This window comes from Mesoplodon densirostris, chromosome 15 (genome assembly GCF_025265405.1).
Source record: "Mesoplodon densirostris isolate mMesDen1 chromosome 15, mMesDen1 primary haplotype, whole genome shotgun sequence".
Lineage (NCBI taxonomy): Eukaryota > Metazoa > Chordata > Mammalia > Artiodactyla > Ziphiidae > Mesoplodon > Mesoplodon densirostris.
Genome location: NC_082675.1, coordinates 16,708,345 through 16,724,616, shown reverse-complemented (window position 1 = coordinate 16,724,616; position 16,272 = coordinate 16,708,345). Strand labels below are relative to the sequence as shown.

The 16,272-nt window shown below is 58.3% G+C and overlaps 1 protein-coding gene across 3 annotated transcripts in view; it reads left to right on the top strand.

The window, feature by feature from the left end:
- The window catches only part of PXN (paxillin), a 44,893-nt gene extending 28,996 nt beyond the window's left edge, over positions 1-15,897 (top strand). Inside the window, exons 2-15 of one of the 3 annotated variants that reach the window (XM_060119794.1) lie at positions 3,810-4,036; positions 4,331-4,446; positions 4,850-4,986; positions 5,082-5,283; positions 6,118-6,253; positions 7,671-8,540; positions 9,731-10,006; positions 10,236-10,550; positions 11,191-11,292; positions 11,550-11,720; positions 11,842-12,015; positions 12,577-12,658; positions 12,796-12,944; positions 13,735-15,897. In XM_060119794.1, the coding sequence (XP_059975777.1) occupies positions 3,810-4,036; positions 4,331-4,446; positions 4,850-4,986; positions 5,082-5,283; positions 6,118-6,253; positions 7,671-8,540; positions 9,731-10,006; positions 10,236-10,550; positions 11,191-11,292; positions 11,550-11,720; positions 11,842-12,015; positions 12,577-12,658; positions 12,796-12,944; positions 13,735-14,001 (3,224 nt within the window). In that variant the 3' untranslated portion in view covers positions 14,002-15,897. The remainder of the gene's footprint in view (positions 1-3,809; positions 4,037-4,330; positions 4,447-4,849; positions 4,987-5,081; positions 5,284-6,117; positions 6,254-7,670; positions 8,541-9,730; positions 10,007-10,235; positions 10,551-11,190; positions 11,293-11,549; positions 11,721-11,841; positions 12,016-12,576; positions 12,659-12,795; positions 12,945-13,734) is intronic. The other 2 variants (XM_060119792.1, XM_060119793.1) reach the window with 2 other exon arrangements.
- Positions 15,898-16,272: the final 375 nt, after the last annotated feature.

The following is a 16,272-nucleotide window of genomic DNA, read 5'->3' as shown; positions in this document are numbered from 1 at the left end:
ACACATACACTAGATAGACTCCCAGAGACCTAGGCTTTCCCTCTTCTTGGATGGAAGTGACAGAGCCTGCATCCGCTGGTCTGGAGAGGCAAGACGCCTGCAGAATCTAGGGTGATTTCCTCCAGCAAGGGGCTGGGAAGCCCCAGAGAGACCTCTTTCCCCAGGGTGACTAGGGTGGTCCTAGTCGCTCTGACTTGTTCCGGTGGTCTCAGGCCTGGACCCAGAAGCTTAGTGGAGCGATGCTGAGGAAGTCTGAGGCCTTCCTTAGGCTGAATGAGTGAGCCCTGGCTGCTTACTGCTTCTGTGTGTATGGAAGCCATCCTCCAAACATGTGGGAGAGAGGGTGTGTTCCAGCGGCACCATTTCCTCTGACACCTTCTTCGGGGTATGTGTAGAAGGAATCCTGAGCCTGCCCCTAGGGTATTCAGAGCTGGCACCAGGCAGTAACTGTAGCTGAAAACTGGGGACCTTCCCCCCGCCCCCACCCGCCCTGTGGACCGCAGGTGAACTCCATCTGCCACCTCTGTTTACTCAGGCCGGGGAGGAGCTTGCTGAGCTTGCAAGGAGACTTTGGCCCATCACCATTTTGCAGCCCGTGGGGAGATAGCAGGTCTTGGCACCCATAGGAATCCAAAGTAGAGGCCAGCGAGTACTCCTCCGTGCCTCCTGTATTCCCGGCTCTCCCCTGAGGTGCTTGTGAGGAGTTTGGTGGGACAGTGGCACCAAGTTCTGTCTATCACAGAGCAAAGACCATGGATGGAGAGAGAGGAGGAAGCTACACCGCAGAACCAGTGGCTGTGCATGTCCTAACTCTCACTCAGACACAAGTTTGGACAGTGGTGTGCCTCCGCTCTCTGACTTCCACAGATGGGTCACTCAACTGTTTTTGGGGTGTTTTAAAAAAGATTTATTATTTATTCATTTTTGGCTGTGTCGGATCTTAGTTGAGGCATGCGGGATATTTCGTTGCGGCACGCGGGCTTCTCTCTAGTTGCGACATGCGGGTTTTTTCTCTCTAGGTGTGGCGCGCAGACTCCAGGGCGCGTGGGCTCTGTAGTTTGCGGCACGCAGGCTCTCTAGTTGAGGCGCACGAACTGAGTAGTTGTGGCACGCAGGCTTAATTGCCGCGCGGCATGTGGGATCTTAGTTCCCTGTCCAGGGATCGAACCCACATCCCCTGCATTGTAAGGTGGATTCTCTACCACTGGACCACCAGGGAAGTCCCCGAATGTTTCCCTTTGAATGTTACTTTATTACTTTGCTTTTGCATTTCTCTTCAAGGTTGCCCTTTTCTTGTCTTGCCCAGATCCTACCCATAGAGGACTTAGGAGAAGTCAGCCACTTTGCAGCCCAACCTGACCTCCTTGGAGGAAAATCTTTTTCTGAGTTTCACAAAGCACATGAGATGTGGTGTTTGCAGCTTCCCGTGTACTATAGCACCTGCTATCCCGTATAAACCTCACGCCAGTGCTGTGAGGTGGGGAGCTAAGTGATTTGCTCTGTGGCTGTGGGTAGTGTAGACAGAGGAGCTGGGACTGAACTCAGGCCTGGCTCGACTCCACAGATCTTTTGTCTCCACCCCCCAGGACTGGTCCTTTTGACCAACAGATGTATCTGTGTTGAGAAGAGCCTGTTTAAATCATAAACCAGAATCCATCCATGAACCGTAAGCCAGGCTTGGAGTCAGGTCATGAGTGAGGTGGGAGAAGGTGTCTGGTACAGAGGCTGGTGGTGTCCCTGGCTCAGAAGGTTTGACGAGGAAGCTTAACCATCTGTCTTCTATTGAGTGGAGCCCGAGAGACCCGAGTCCAGGTCCCAGCGGTGTCACTTCCGCCAGCTCAGGCAGTGTGGAGATGTGCCTCTGCCTCTCTGAACCTCAGTTTTGCCATCTGTGCTAGTGGAACCGTGAGAAGGAAGAGAGGTGACAGAGGTGAAACCCCTGGCACGTGGTGGGCATTCAAGCACGGCAGCTGCCCTTGTTACCCCTACTGGACTTGCACTTGTTGGGGGCTGGCTCTGCCCATGATGGAGAAGGAGGGACCCCAACCCTCCTGCTGGCTTGGGCCCAGAGGAAGCCAGGACGCCTTGTGAAGCCAAGGCAGCAGGTGTGGCCGTGGAGAGGCCACTGGGATTGGCCCTGGACACTGGTTCCTTTTCCACTGTTACCTAGACACACAGACTCCCTCGAGTTCCGGTTGCTAGAGATAGGAAGTCAGACTTCTTCCAAAGGACCTGGAGGAGTCAGGGGCTGCAGGAACTGACCTTCCTTGGAAGTCAGGGACATCCCGGGCCTTGGAACAAGCTTCTGATCAGCTGGGTAGGAGCCTGGGGTAGGTGCTGCCAGCCTTGGGGGTAGGACATCAGGGCACGTAGCTGGGAGGTGTGGGCCCACAGACCCAGGCCCTGGGTGAGGCCCTTGCTTCTTTCTTACTTCCTTTGAGCAGGGGTGGGGTTGGGGACAGGGCCACCAGGAAGGATCAGACTGGCAGCCCTCAGAGCTTGGGCCCCGTCATTCAGGAAGTTGTACTGTTTAAATCTGACACCATCTTGTGATCACAGCAGCCTCTTGCAGGGCAGACTTTTGGGGTTTGGGGCTCTGAGGAGTCAGTCCTGTCACTTACTGGCTTTGTTGTTTGGGGCCAGTCCCACCACCTCTTGAAGCCGGTTTCCCCGTCTGTAAAGGGAGGGTGAGAATTCCAACTTCATGGGGTATTAGGAGGATTAACTGAGACCACGTATGCAACGTGCCCAACACGGTGCCTGTTACTAGTAAACGGCCATGATCCAGCCATTGCCTTCTGGTGATTATTATCACAAGGGCCAGGGAACGAGTTCCCCCACTGCAGCAGGCCAGCAAGGGGGGGAGAGTGAACTAGTCCGTGGCACAGCAGGAACGAGGGCATGGCATGTAGGGCCAGGCTGTGGGGATGTTGAGGGGCCCGGGAGGGCAGGATCAGCAGCTCCTGCCCCCACCCCTCCAGCTGTACCCTTCTTGTCTGGGGACTGGGGAGATGCAGGGCCCCCTGTGGGCTGCCTAGTGCCAGGGTAATGGAAGCTTGCACTTGAGGGCTGATTCGGCTCCCTTGCTGCTGTTAAAAGCAGAATAGTGGGGCCCTGGAGCCTCTGGGGCCAGGCTGCTTGCCAGGCTTCCTCAGAAACAGCCTACAGAGCAGTCCTGCCCCTCTCTGCTGACGGTGGGGGGTGGGGGGGAACGCTGCACCAGCCTTGTCCCTCACCGGCAACCCTGAGACTCGGGAGGAGCTTGGAGCCTGAGGTTCGGCTTCTACCTGGTCAGGAGGGCAGGTACCACCCCAGGGGCCCCTCCAGGCTGGGGGCTGAGCGGGCTTAAGCTCTTGGAAATTAAGTGGGACCTGGCAGTGCCCAGGCCCCTCCCTGTGACGTGGGGCCCCTCCCGCCCGTTCTCTCTGCCGTGCCCTGCGGAGTCAGAGTGCGGGTTCCAGGCAGGCACTTCTGACTCCCAGCCGGCCAGCCAGCCAGCCAGCTGCACAGCCCTTTCGGAAGGGAACGCAGGTGCCCGGCTCCCAGAGGTAGGAGAGCCCTCAGGGCGGCCCCAGGAACCTTCAGAGCACCTTCTTCTTGGCTGGGGAGAAGAGCCTTGGGAGCTGTTCTTAGCCAGGCTGGTCTGGGCTGGTACCTTCCTGACCTGAGGCTGGTCATTTCTCCCATGGGCGGAGCAGGTGCTCGGAAGTCATTCACTCTTGGGCGTAGCGGCAGGGAGGGTGCTGCCCCTGGAGCCTTAGTCCCCAGGATCCATTTTCTTACCCGCTCCCCGCGCCTTCTCTCTGCAGACGCCCTGCTGGCAGACTTGGAGTCCACGACCTCCCACATCTCCAAACGGCCTGTGTTCTTGTCTGAGGAGACCCCCTACTCGTACCCAACAGGAAACCACACATACCAGGAGATTGCCGTGCCACCCCCTGTCCCTCCACCCCCGTCCAGCGAGGCCCTCAATGGCACGGTCCTTGACCCCTTAGACCAGTGGCAGCCCAGCACCTCCCGATTCATCCACCAGCAGGTAAGGTGGGGACGGGGGCTCGGAAGTCAGCTTCAGGGCACAAGGAGCTTGTCTGGCAGTGGCTCGGAGAGCCAGCGATCAGGGAAGTGGGGAGAAGAGGCGGGAAGCGTCTGGCTCTCCCCACCCGCCGCCGCCGCCACGTGAGGGGGCAGTGACCAAGTGTTAATCACCTGTCTCCTGGTCAGAGTGTGGAAACTCCCTGGTGAGACTGGCTGTGAGCAGGAACCTTCCGGGGGTGACTCGGGCTGTTCCTTTTCCTCCCCGGGGAGGCTCTGAGCACTGTCCTTCCTGCAGCTTCCATCCCCGTCCCCTGTGTACGGCTCCAGTGCTAAAACTTCCAGTGCCTCCAACCCCCAGGACGGCGTTGGCCCTCCGTGTCCCCGAACCGGCGAGGAAGAGCACGTGTACAGGTACTGCCCAGCTCCTCCCCCTGCTTGGGAATCCTGCGCATCGGCGGGCAGAGGCCACTGAGGCCAGGGACAGGCACGGCACAGCGCTGGAGGGGAGGGGGATTCTGCCTCAAGGGTCACTGGGTTAGACGGCAGAAGGCCTCTCAACTGGCCCGGTGGCCTTATCTGCCATCACCGTGCAGCAGCTGGGCTGGCTCTCACATCGCCCTGCGTTGAGGAAGGTTCAAGAACTGAAGCAAGACTTCCTTTCTCCCCTCTTCTTGCCACATCACTTCCCCGCTCTCCGTCCTCTGGCCGGTGGAGACGCTGTATCCCCTCTCTCTGCCTTATTCTTCTTGAGGATTTGGGGGCCGCCAGAGCTGGGGAGCGTCTCTCACCGAGGTCTTCCCTTTGCCTCTCAAAGCTTCCCCAACAAGCAGAAGTCGGCCGAGCCTTCACCCACCGTCATGAGCTCCTCCTTGGGCAGCAACCTTTCTGAACTCGACCGCCTGCTGCTGGAGCTGAACGCCGTGCAGCATAACCCCCCAGGCTTCCCTGCAGGTAGGACTAGGTCAGGCCCACCAGGCCCACCTGCTGGCCTCTGGATCCCTGCAGGGCTCAGGGCTAAGCAGCTTTTCTCTTTTCCTTCTCCCAAGATGAGGCAAACTCAAGCCCCCCACTGCCTGGGGCTCTGAGCCCCCACTACGGCATCCCGGAGAATAACAGCCCGCTGGGGGGCAAAGCTGGGCCACTGACCAAAGAGAAGCCCAAGCGGAACGGAGGCCGGGGCCTGGAGGACGTGCGGCCCAGCGTGGAGAGTCTCTTGGATGAGCTGGAGAGCTCTGTGCCCAGCCCCGTGTGAGTCTCCACTGGGCCCTCCCAGGCAGGGGAAGGTCTCGCCCAGCCTGTCCCGTGCTCCAGGGTCTGCCGTCTCATCCCCAGTGTCACCCGTTCCCTCTGAAGTGCCTGTTGTTTGCCAGGCCCTGCACCAGGCCTTGGGGGATGGTGACGAGTCACGCAGACACCATGCCTGCCTTCAACGAGCCACTATCCATCAGGAAGGACAGACACTGTGCACGCTGAGGGCACCTGTAGCCCAGCAGTTGTCAGCACAGGCTTTGGAGCCACACAATAGGGTTCACATCTTGGCTGTGCACTTACTAAGTGTTGTCTCTCAAGCCTTTGTTTTCCCTTCTGTAGAATGGGATAAGGGGAAATGGGATAAGGGGGATAAGACCACCTACCTCAGTAGGGGTGAGATCCAATAACACACGTAAAGCACGTGCACACAGGACCTGTGGTAAGTGTCTACCGAGTCTTAGCTCTCCTTGGCGTTACTGTGTTGTTGGAACAGCTTCACATGTACGTGCAGTGTTGTGGAGGATACACAGGATGCTGGGGCTTGTTGACCGGGCAGGCTTGGACTTGGTCTTCTTGGGAAAGCAGTGCCATTTGAGCTGACCTTGCGTCTCTCCATCAGCTCACCTCAGTGCTCTGTCCTGCTGGCTAACAGCAGCCCCTCCCAACAGTGGGTCCCCAGGAGAGACTGGGAGCTGGTGGGCTTCCCGGGGTTAGGGGTGGCAGGACCCCAGTGTCAGAGCTGAATTGTTGATTCCCTGGGGAGAGGAGGGACATGCTGGGGGTGCACGGGCTGGCCTCTGGGGTCCCCGCTGATGCCATGCCTGCATGCAGCCCCGCCATCACTGTGAACCAGGGCGAGATGAGCAGCCCCCAGCGAGTTACCTCCAGCCAGCAGCAGACACGCATCTCCGCCTCTTCTGCCACCAGGGAGCTGGACGAGCTGATGGCCTCGCTGTCGGATTTTAAGGTGCCCTGAGGTCCCTCTTCCCTGCCCTGGCCCCTCAGAACCCCCATCCTTCCCCTCCTGTACCTCAGCATGAGTAGTTGGAACTTGGCCCCTGCGTGTTTGGGTGCCTCGCCCTGAGCCTGGGACCCCGCAGGCAGTGCCCTGGCCTTGCCAGGATACGGGGGAGGGAGGGCCAGGCCGGCCACGTGGGGACTGAGCTGCCTCTCAGCCTGTGAAGGCAGGACGTGCTCAGCAGGACATTCCTTCCTCCCTGGGTGCTCTCAGCTCCCAGCCACCCAGGCGAGGGATCAGGAGGCTGGGACAAAGGACCCTGTGTCGATGGCTGCTCTTGGTAGGGGAGGGGGTGCTCTGCTGGGCCGTGTGGGATCCTGTGCCGAGAGGTCATTTGCCCTGGAGCCCCATCTCCCACACTGGCTGGCTGTCCTCAACACAACCTTTCTTTCTGCCTCTGGCTCCTGAATCCACAGGCCTCTTTTGCCATCCTCCTTCCATCCTCCATGGGTCTCTGTGAGTTCCCACAAGTTCTCTCTGGGAAACCTCACCCGTCAGGCTACTGGGCCAGTCCTGCATGAGGCGCCCCATCTCCTCCCCAGGCCTGCCAGACCCGAGATGTTTTATTTAGAGGATGCAGTGCTTTGATGGGGACTGATGGGGACTGAACTCGCCAACAGTTGCTGACTCCACCCTTCCACGGGGGCATGACTTAGGGAATCGGAGGAGGGGAGCCGGCTTTTGGCCCCATTGGTGCCTCCAAGCCTCCCTTCGGCTGGGGTTTCACGGGGCCGGGGGGATGGGAGCGGCCTGGGCTTGTGGCCCTCATGTGCCAGTGGTTCTGAGTGGCCACCGTCAGGAGCAAGTACACTGGACTCAGGAGTTGGGCCGAGGGAGCCCTGCCCCAGCACCCTTTAGGCGGTGCTGCTTTTCTGAGATCCCTTGAGAAGCTGCTCTGGTTCTCACTGTGCCCCTGGGGCAAGGTCTCGGGGGATGTAGGAGAGCTGGGATTGTCTGGGAGAGACAGAGCGAGAGCTGCCTGTGGCTGTCTGTCCCTTGATTGGTGCCTGGACTGACCTCCCCGTGACCCACCTCACCTTAGCTTTTTCTCCCTCGTCTGTACTTGGATTGGTGGGGGGCAGTGCCCGACAGGCATGGCTCAGAGGCTGCTTTCTGCTGCCTGGGTTTGATGGGAGCCAGGGATATGAAGCCCAGGAAAACCTTTCTGGGGGCTGGGTCTTCTTGCAGGGCCAGTCCTCATGCCTCAGCTTCGCCACCACCTTGGTCTTGTCAGTGTAGACGGTCTTGTCAGTGTAGACGGGGACTCAGAGCCCCGAGGCCCAGCCTGCCCCTTGCAGTGGGCTTCCTTCCTCATCTCTCCCAACTCTCTCTCCTCTCCCCTCTGTCTTTTGTCTTTCTCCTCCAGACCACCTCCTCTGCTGTGGCCTTGAGCTCCCCAAGGCTGCTGCCCAGCTCAGCTCCATCCCCACACCACATACTTTCTCCTCCTCCTCCTCCTCCTGGGCCCTCTGTATTCCTGCCACCCCCTAGGAAACCCTCCCCTCGAGGCCACAGCCACACCCTGGAGGTCCTCTGCCCTGAGGACAATGTGGCCCCCAGCTGGCTTGATTTGGCTGGCCTTGGGGAGATGCCTGACACCCCCAACTCAAGGTCTCCCTCCACGGAGAGTTCTCTGGGGCCACCGGGTGCAGGGAGCCAGGCTCGCCTTTGGAGGGACCCACCAAATGCGAGCCTGGTGAGTGAGCTCTCTGGGGTGCCTCCCGGCCACACTCTACCTCACGCTGGGTGCACAGGTCCCCAGGAAGCTGAGGAACCCCAAGTGCTGTCAGCCAACGCTTTGTGCCCAGGAGAGGCCGTGACTGCCACATGGGAGTGGCCGTGGGCTCTGGAGGCGCTTAGGCCTGAGTCCCCCCGGGGAGCTACGCCCAGCTTCCAGGAAGTAATCGAGCCAACCGCCATGGCCGTGGACCGTCAGGCTATCTTCCCGGATACCTGGAGTCTCACGAAGGCATGTGGACAGCAGGAGGAGAGGGCAAGGCCAGAGCCAGGGGAGCCAGAGAGCAGATGCCCTGCCCCAGTTGAGGAGGAGCAGTTAGGTGGAGAGACGGCCACGGGGGGCAGCCTGGTCAGGCCAGCCCAGGGACCCGAGACCCCCAGGAGGCCAGAGAGCACCACCGAAGCCGCTGCAGAGGCCAGGAGGGAACGGCCAGAACTTCCACAGGCTGTGGTCGTGGACACACCCAACACCACGGAGAGGATTTCCACCTCTGGCCAGGCAGGCGTGAGCTCGCACGGCTGCTAGGCATGGCCCCGGCAGGCCACACGCGGACCACGCCTGGCTAATTGCATGCAGCCTCCCACTCTGCGCATGTTTGCTTGGGCAGCCGGTTCCGAGATGCCGTGGCCTGAGACCCTGACAGCCAGCACAGGGCAGTGGGCTCTGTGGGGCCGGTGGCGCTCCCAGGGCCCTGGAATTTCTCTTAGTGGCACTCTGCCTCTTGCTTGATTAAGGCTTTTTCCTTCAGATGAGCTTCCCCTGACATCCTGATGGGATGTGTGTGGAATGGTGAAAAGCATGGGCTTGGGAACTAGATAGAACTGAATACAAACCACGCCTCCAACACTTGCTCCCTGGGTGACCTTGGGCAATGCCCGCACCAGCCTCAGTTTTCTCTTCTTTAAAATGAGGGTAATAGACCATTTCCCCCAGAGTTGTCCAGAGGATTAATGAAGTAATGCCTGGAAGGTGCTTAGAAAGAACATAGCACATGGTCCCCAATAAGCCGTGGCTGATGTTAACGGTTATTATTCACTTCTTGATTAAAATTTTAAGCCCTTTTCAAAAACAAAGTAAAATAAAACAACAAAAAAAATAACCAAACCAGGACTTCCCTGGCAGTCCAGTGGTTAAGACTCCACGCTCCCAGTGCAGGGGGCACGGGTTTGATCCCTGGTCAGGAAACTAAGATCCCTCATGACACACAGTGCGGCCAAAAAAAAAAAAAAAAAAAAAACCAAACTGCTAGAAACAAGTAGGTTATAATGTAAACAAGGAAAAAAAACCTGGTTGAAGGATTTACTGTAAGGAAAGACCACATTTTTTCTACTACGAATCAAAAAAAGGAAGGGAGGGAGGGAGGGAGGGAAATTCTTATGCCCTTTCAAGAATGTCCACTTACATTCCTTCAAATAATTCTTGTAATAACCCTGTAAGGCAGCTAAGAAAATACCATTACCCCATTTCAAGGATGGAGAAGCTGAGGCCCTGGAAGTGAAGTGTCTTACCCAAGGTCAGGGCTGACTTGGAGGGAGTCTGCTCTGCCCCCCTGCCTCCACCCTAGCTCAGCTTGGCTCTTCTCTCGTGGTTTGGTCCTGCCCACCCCTCCTGGGGGCTCTTGAGTGTGGACTGAGCAGCATCTGCTGAGCCCAGAGTGGCCTGTGACAGCTCCCTCCCCCCCCCACCAGATCCGCTCCATGATCAGAAGGAGCCGGGAGACCGGCCACGCTCACCCCATGTCCCGGGAGCCCTCCCCTCGTCGCCGGCTGGACCCTGCCACCCTGAGCAGGACCCCGCCCCAGGAGCGGCTCATCGCGGAGCTGCAGGGTCGGCTGGGCATCCAGCCGGAGGTGGAGGAGGCCGAGGGGGCCGCGGGGGCCTCTGCCGAGGACTGGCTGACCGAGGGCGTCATCATCACTGTGCAGCCGTGTGGGAGGCGGGCTAGGGGGCAGCTGGTAGAGAAGGTAGTGAGTAGGTGCCCAGGGCTGGGCCAGGGTGGAGGTCCTCCAGTTCTTCCCCAGCAGCGGCCAGAGGGGAAGTTTGGCATGTGGGGGGGGTCCTGCATCCCGTGGCCTTGTGAGGCCAGCCTCACTCTTGGTGCCAGAGTGGGAAGGCCCCAGGGAGCCCCTACTTGCTGAGCTGATGTGTCCTCCGCCGTTGCCTTCATCTCTCTCCCTCTCTTCTTCCTCCCAGGTTGTCTTCCCTCCTGGCTCTCCCATTCCCCTGAGAAGAACCTTCTCTGTTCTGCCTTCTCCTCCTCCTCCCAGCCCTTTGCTCCAGCATCGCAAAGACGCCTCGGCCAGCAGCTCTTCTCCCCGGCCCAGCCCGCCCACCTCCTCCACCCTGGGGCCCTCGGCTCTTCCTCGAGGTCCCCCCGGGGTCCAGAGTGCTGGGGCGGGGCCACGGGAAGACGGTGTGCAGGGCCCCACCCCGCCCACTCCTGCGCCCCACTCTGTGAGGTCCATGGGCTGCCAGACTGACGAGGACCCACTCTTCCCCCCGATGCAGGCAGGCCTCCCGGGGCCCTGACACCAGCCCTCCCTGTCCCTGTCCTTATGCTCTAGTGGTGTTCCCGCTCTGCACACATACACACCCCCTCTGTTCCTCCATCCACAAGCCCTGCATGGTACCATGGTCCTTCCTGAGACCTGGCCTTGACCCTGGACCCTCGCTTAACCTGATGTCCACGCTCTCACCCCCGAGACATCAGCTGCCCTCTTTCTTCCCCGTGGGGCCTCCCCTCTGCCTGCCCCTTCCTGCCGCCCCTTGGTCCTGCCCCAGGCTCCATCTGAGGAAGCCATTCCCAGAAGGAAAACCAAAACCTATTCCCCCCCCTTCAGCCCCAGACCCAGTACCTGGCGAGGCCTCCTTGCTCTCCGGCCCCATCACCTCCCCTCCCTAAGTCCTGCACCTTTTGGTAGGCTTACCTCTCTCTCCCTCTTCATCTCTCCCTGGGCCTCTCTCTCGTGGTTGTTTTTCTCTAGGCTTTTTCTCCTGATTTTGGTACTGCTAGTAGGGGAAAAAAATCCATCTTTTCATTTCATCCTAAAGTCCTTTTTGTGAAATGGTCCGATGACAAGGTCTCTTATTCTTTCTTTCTTAATTAAGAAAAAAGAAATTCTTATTCTTGTTTCCTCCCCTATCTAAGATCCACGGCCTGGAACAAAGAGCGGACGGAGAGCTGTGCTGGGCGGCCGGCTGGCCTCCGAACGGCAGCCAGAGCAGCCCTGAAGGGCAGGACGAGGGAGGGGTCAGTGCCAAGGCTGGGGCTTAATGTCCTGCTTGCCATGTGTTCCCAGGGCTCGGTCAGGCCCACCGTGAGCCCCTCTGACACCAGAATGTCTTGCAGATGCCACTCCCACCTTGAGGGCTTCTGAAGCCCCTGGAGGGGCTGTACTTCCTGCCTCCACCAGCCCGTCTGTCCAGGAGAGGGGAGAGCCCCTGGTGCTGTGAACCCCGTCCCCAAGGCCCGGATGTCCTCACCTGCCCTCTCCCCTCTCTCCACAGTTCATGGCCCAGGGGAAGACAGGGAGCAGCTCTCCCCCGGGAGGGCCCCCAAAGCCTGGGAGCCAGCTTGACAGCATGCTGGGGAGCCTGCAGTCTGACCTGAACAAACTGGGGGTCGCCACAGTCGCCAAGGGGGTCTGCGGGGCCTGCAAGAAACCCATCGCGGGGCAGGTGATGATGGGGTGGGTGGGGCAGGGGAGGGAGCGGTAGGTGGGCACGGGACCTTGGCTTCTCTGGGAGGGTGCTTTGTGGCAGACCTGCATCCTGAACCGTATCCTGCCTCCCTCCTCAGGTCGTGACCGCCATGGGGAAGACGTGGCACCCGGAGCACTTCGTCTGCACCCACTGCCAGGAGGAGATCGGATCCCGGAACTTCTTTGAGCGGGATGGACAGCCCTACTGTGAAAAGGACTATCACAACCTCTTCTCTCCACGCTGCTACTACTGCAACGGGCCCATCCTGGATGTGAGTTCCTGGGTACAGGTGGTGCCACCTGAGGCTCAGAGAGGTCACATTACGTGGCCGAGCTCACACAGCTTGGAAACTGGGATTCACACTCAGGCCGGATGCACAGCCCGTCCTAATGCACATTAGGCAGCGCTACCTCTCATCCCCGATTCCCTTCTGCTGAGACTCCCAGAGGTTAGGAGCCCTGCCCAGGTACATGGAGTGAAGTGAGGGCTCCCTCACTCTCCTGCTGTGTGATGTTAAGGCAACGTCTAGCCTCTCTGAGCCTGAGTTTCTTCCCTTACAAAATGGGAGTCACAATAGAACCTATGATCTCAACTGCACATGAGGATTAAAGGAGACAGAGTGTGCCTGACATATCACGTCCTTCAACAAGTCAGAATTCTCAGTGGTCTTCAGAGCACAGCTGGGAGAGACCCCCATCCTGGGAGTGTTACACTCTTTCCTTTGCTGGGGCTGGGGGCGGGGCGGAAGGACAGCCTTGCCTGTGGGTCTCAGCTGTGGGATCTGTCCAGTGGGGCAGCCGCTCAGCTCTGGCCCCACACTTTGCTTTCACAGAAAGTGGTGACAGCCCTTGACCGGACGTGGCACCCCGAGCACTTCTTCTGTGCCCAGTGTGGAGCCTTCTTTGGGCCTGAAGGTACTGAGCGGTACCTTCTCACTCGCTGTCACCCGGAGCACTGGGGAGGCGGGGTCATGGTGGGAGACCTTGCTGAGGCTGGAGTCAGGGTGGCTCCTCCTCTGGAGGCCTCATCTGCCCCCCACACCCCCCCGCAGGGTTCCATGAGAAAGACGGCAAGGCCTACTGCCGGAAGGATTACTTTGACATGTTCGCCCCCAAGTGTGGCGGCTGCGCCCGAGCCATCCTGGAGAACTACATCTCGGCCCTTAACACCCTGTGGCATCCTGAGTGCTTTGTGTGTCGGGTAAGGGGCCCCCAGCCCTCCTCTAGAGGGGGCCGAGAGCGGGCAGTGGGGAAAGAAGGGCCTACCTCACTGAGCTTTCTGAATCTGATTTACAGGCCCTGTTTGGGGGTATTAATGAGGTGAGAAGGCAGGGGGTACACTCCTTCAAGTCCAGTAGGTCCTGGGCCAGGGCTTGTACTGAGGCTGGCAGAAACCAAGGGCAAGGTGGTCCTGTGCAGCAGCCCTGAGATGGGTCATGTTCCGGAGAAGGGTGTGTGAAAGTGAAATGAGATAATACAAGCATTTAGCAGCCTCAGCGGAAATGGGCAATGGTTTCCAGACTGCATTCTGGGGGGTAATGTCCCCCAGATGTTATTAGAGATCCAGTAAGTGTCCCCGGATCAAATAAGTTTGGGAAACTGTTCATTGCCAGACTTCTCAGAGCCTTTAATACCTAAGCGTGCCTTTGGATCTCCAAATGGGAATCTAGGATGCAGAGTTTGACCCTGGAACCCTTTTCTCGACACCAGGGTTTCTGGGCACACTGTTAAGCCACCTGCTGAAGTGCCCAGGCATAAGACCCGTGCCTGAATTCAGGCAGTACAACTTAGCGGTGGCAAGTCAAGGTCATTGGGAGACTTCAGTAAGCAGAGCACACCACACTTGGCACGTGGAGGATGCTCAGCAAGGGGGAATCGTTTCGAGTGTGATGACCCTGAGTGTCTCCTGCCCATCGCCTGGGAGCTGCCTCAGCCCCCAGCCCCAGCCTGAGCCCCCTGCCCCCCCCGGCCCACCCCTCTTCTGTCTCCAGGAATGCTTCACACCATTTGTCAATGGCAGCTTCTTCGAGCACGACGGGCAGCCCTACTGTGAGGTGCACTACCACGAGCGGCGGGGCTCGCTGTGCTCCGGCTGCCAGAAGCCCATCACGGGCCGCTGCATCACCGCCATGGCCAAGAAGTTCCACCCGGAGCACTTTGTCTGTGCCTTCTGCCTCAAGCAGCTCAACAAGGGCACCTTCAAGGAGCAGAACGACAAGCCTTACTGTCAGAACTGCTTCGTCAAGCTTTTCTGCTAGGCGCACTCATCCCTCCCTCTGCCCCGCTTCCCGGCCCAGCCTCCCAACTGCTACTGTGACCCAGAGGCCTCGCTCAGGGGTGAAGGGGCAAACCCAACTGAAACTGGAACCACGTCCTTGGCTGGTGCAGGATGGCAGGAGGGTCCTGAGGGGTCCCGCCTGCGTTTCTTACCCCCTGCCAGAGCCTCTGGGCCTCCTTCCTCCTCCTGCAGCTCCCCCCAGGCTGCCAGCTCTTCACCCTCCCCAGAGGCAGAGGCTGGAGGGCTCCACCTGTGTCCCCACGAACCCGCCTGGCTAGGCCAGCACCCCACACTGGAGCCGTCTCTCATATTTCGGCAGTGGAGCTGGGGGTGGGGGTGGGGAGGGCAGGCAGGGTCACATGGGGGCCTCTTTTCATCCTTATCCCCCCCATACAACCTAATTATCCTTGTTTTGAGAGTATTGGGGGACAGCAGCTCCCTCCAGACAATGCCAGCATCCACCCATCCATCCATCCAAGGGCGGAAGTGTCCAAGGGGCCATGGAAGATTCCTTATGCGCCTCCTGCCCTTCCAGTCTCCCCAGGCCTGGGCAGCTGCCCCCCGACCCCTGTAACTGCTCTGGTTCTACTGAGAAAGGCCTCTCCAGCAATAATGTTTTATAGTCACTTCCTCCTTCTCCGGGGATGGTGTGAGGTGGGATTTCACCCCGTGCCTGGACACTGTACCAACTTTGATAGATTTCTACACTGAGGTTTGAATTCATATCGTCTGAGTTGCTTTTACTCCTCTATACAAAAATGATTTTGAAGAGATTTTAAAGACGTCTCCTTTTGTACTTTTCCCCCGTGTGCACTGCCACTGTCCTGTGTATGCCACGGTGGCTCTGGTATATGGGGTTTGCCTTATACTGAGGGCTTGGAGGGGAGGAAGCAATTTGTATTTTATTTTTTCTTAGCACAAGCAGGTGAACTGGGAGCAGCTCTGTGACTTCCCTTCTTTAACTTCACAGCTCACAAGGACTGTTTTTTATAAACTGCTGTATTTTGAAACCCCTTCCTTACTATCCAGGCCAGCAAGCTCTTCACTGAAACCGGCCTTAAGGGTGTCTTGCCCTTTGGGGCCTAGAATTTCGAACCTCATCCGTCCTGTTCCTGAGGGAGGAGAAGGGGGAAGTACACTTTGGGGGTGCTGTTTCCTAAGTAAGCCATTAGGAGTGTCCACTCCCCTGTGAACTTTCTGGCAACAAAGAGAACATTCTCGGCCTTCTCACTGCTTCTCTGGGGCTCTTCTGCCTCCTCAGGAAAGCTGGTATCTGATTTTGACCATCAGTCTTGTTGATTCCACTGGGTGCATCCCTTCCCCAAATTTCCTGCCCTCCCTGGAGACTGGTGTCCTGGGGAAAAGAGCCCAGGTCATTGGCTGGGGGCCTGCTAGGATTCTGGGCAAAAGGACGAGATCTCGCTGAAGCAACAGGAAGCCCCCAGAGTGCTCTCCCTAAGGATGAGACAGGTAGGGCTGGGGTTCTGGGTTAGTGGAACGGGGTCCCAGTGTGGTCTAAAGTGAGGAAGAGCCAGACCACTCCGCTAGCCTCCTAGCAGAGGCTGGGTGTGCCGAGCCTCTCAAGGAGGCTTCCCAGGGAGGGAAGAGGGCCCCTCCTTGGGGGCAGGGCTGAGAGCAGCCCGGGTCTGGGGAGGTCAGCCCCGCCACGGGTCTGATGTCTCCACGTCTACCCACAGGCCTTATTGCTCTGTTTACAGTGACCCCTCCCCTAGAGGACCTGGGGTTTCAGAGGTCCACCCTCTGGGTCAATGGTTATTTGATGAATTTAATTTTTTTTTCTCTGTAAACTTATAACCTGGCTTTTCCCCATTTCAATTCCTGTGATTTATGCCAATAAAGTTTGCCATTATTTTCACCTGTGCTAGTGCCGTTTTTCTGTGGTCTGAGATTAACAGCTTAGTCCCAGAAAAGATACCAAACCCTCCCCAGGCTCACAAGGACCACAGTTTGGGGGTAAATCATTGAAGTTCACTTACTTAATGCCAAAGCCCTGGGGATGGGATCCCTGTCCCACAGGGCACTTGTGGTCCTCCTGGCTTCCTGCATGGGTCAGGCCCTGCCCACTGCAATTTGCCATGGATTCTCCAAGGGCATCCTTACATGGGCCTGGGGGTGGCCTTACACTCATGGATGGAGAAAGAGGTTCAGATAGAACCGACGTGCACAAGGTATCCTGTGAATGAGCACAGAGACAGGATGTGAATCCAGGGCTTGTCTCTGTCTGTGTTCC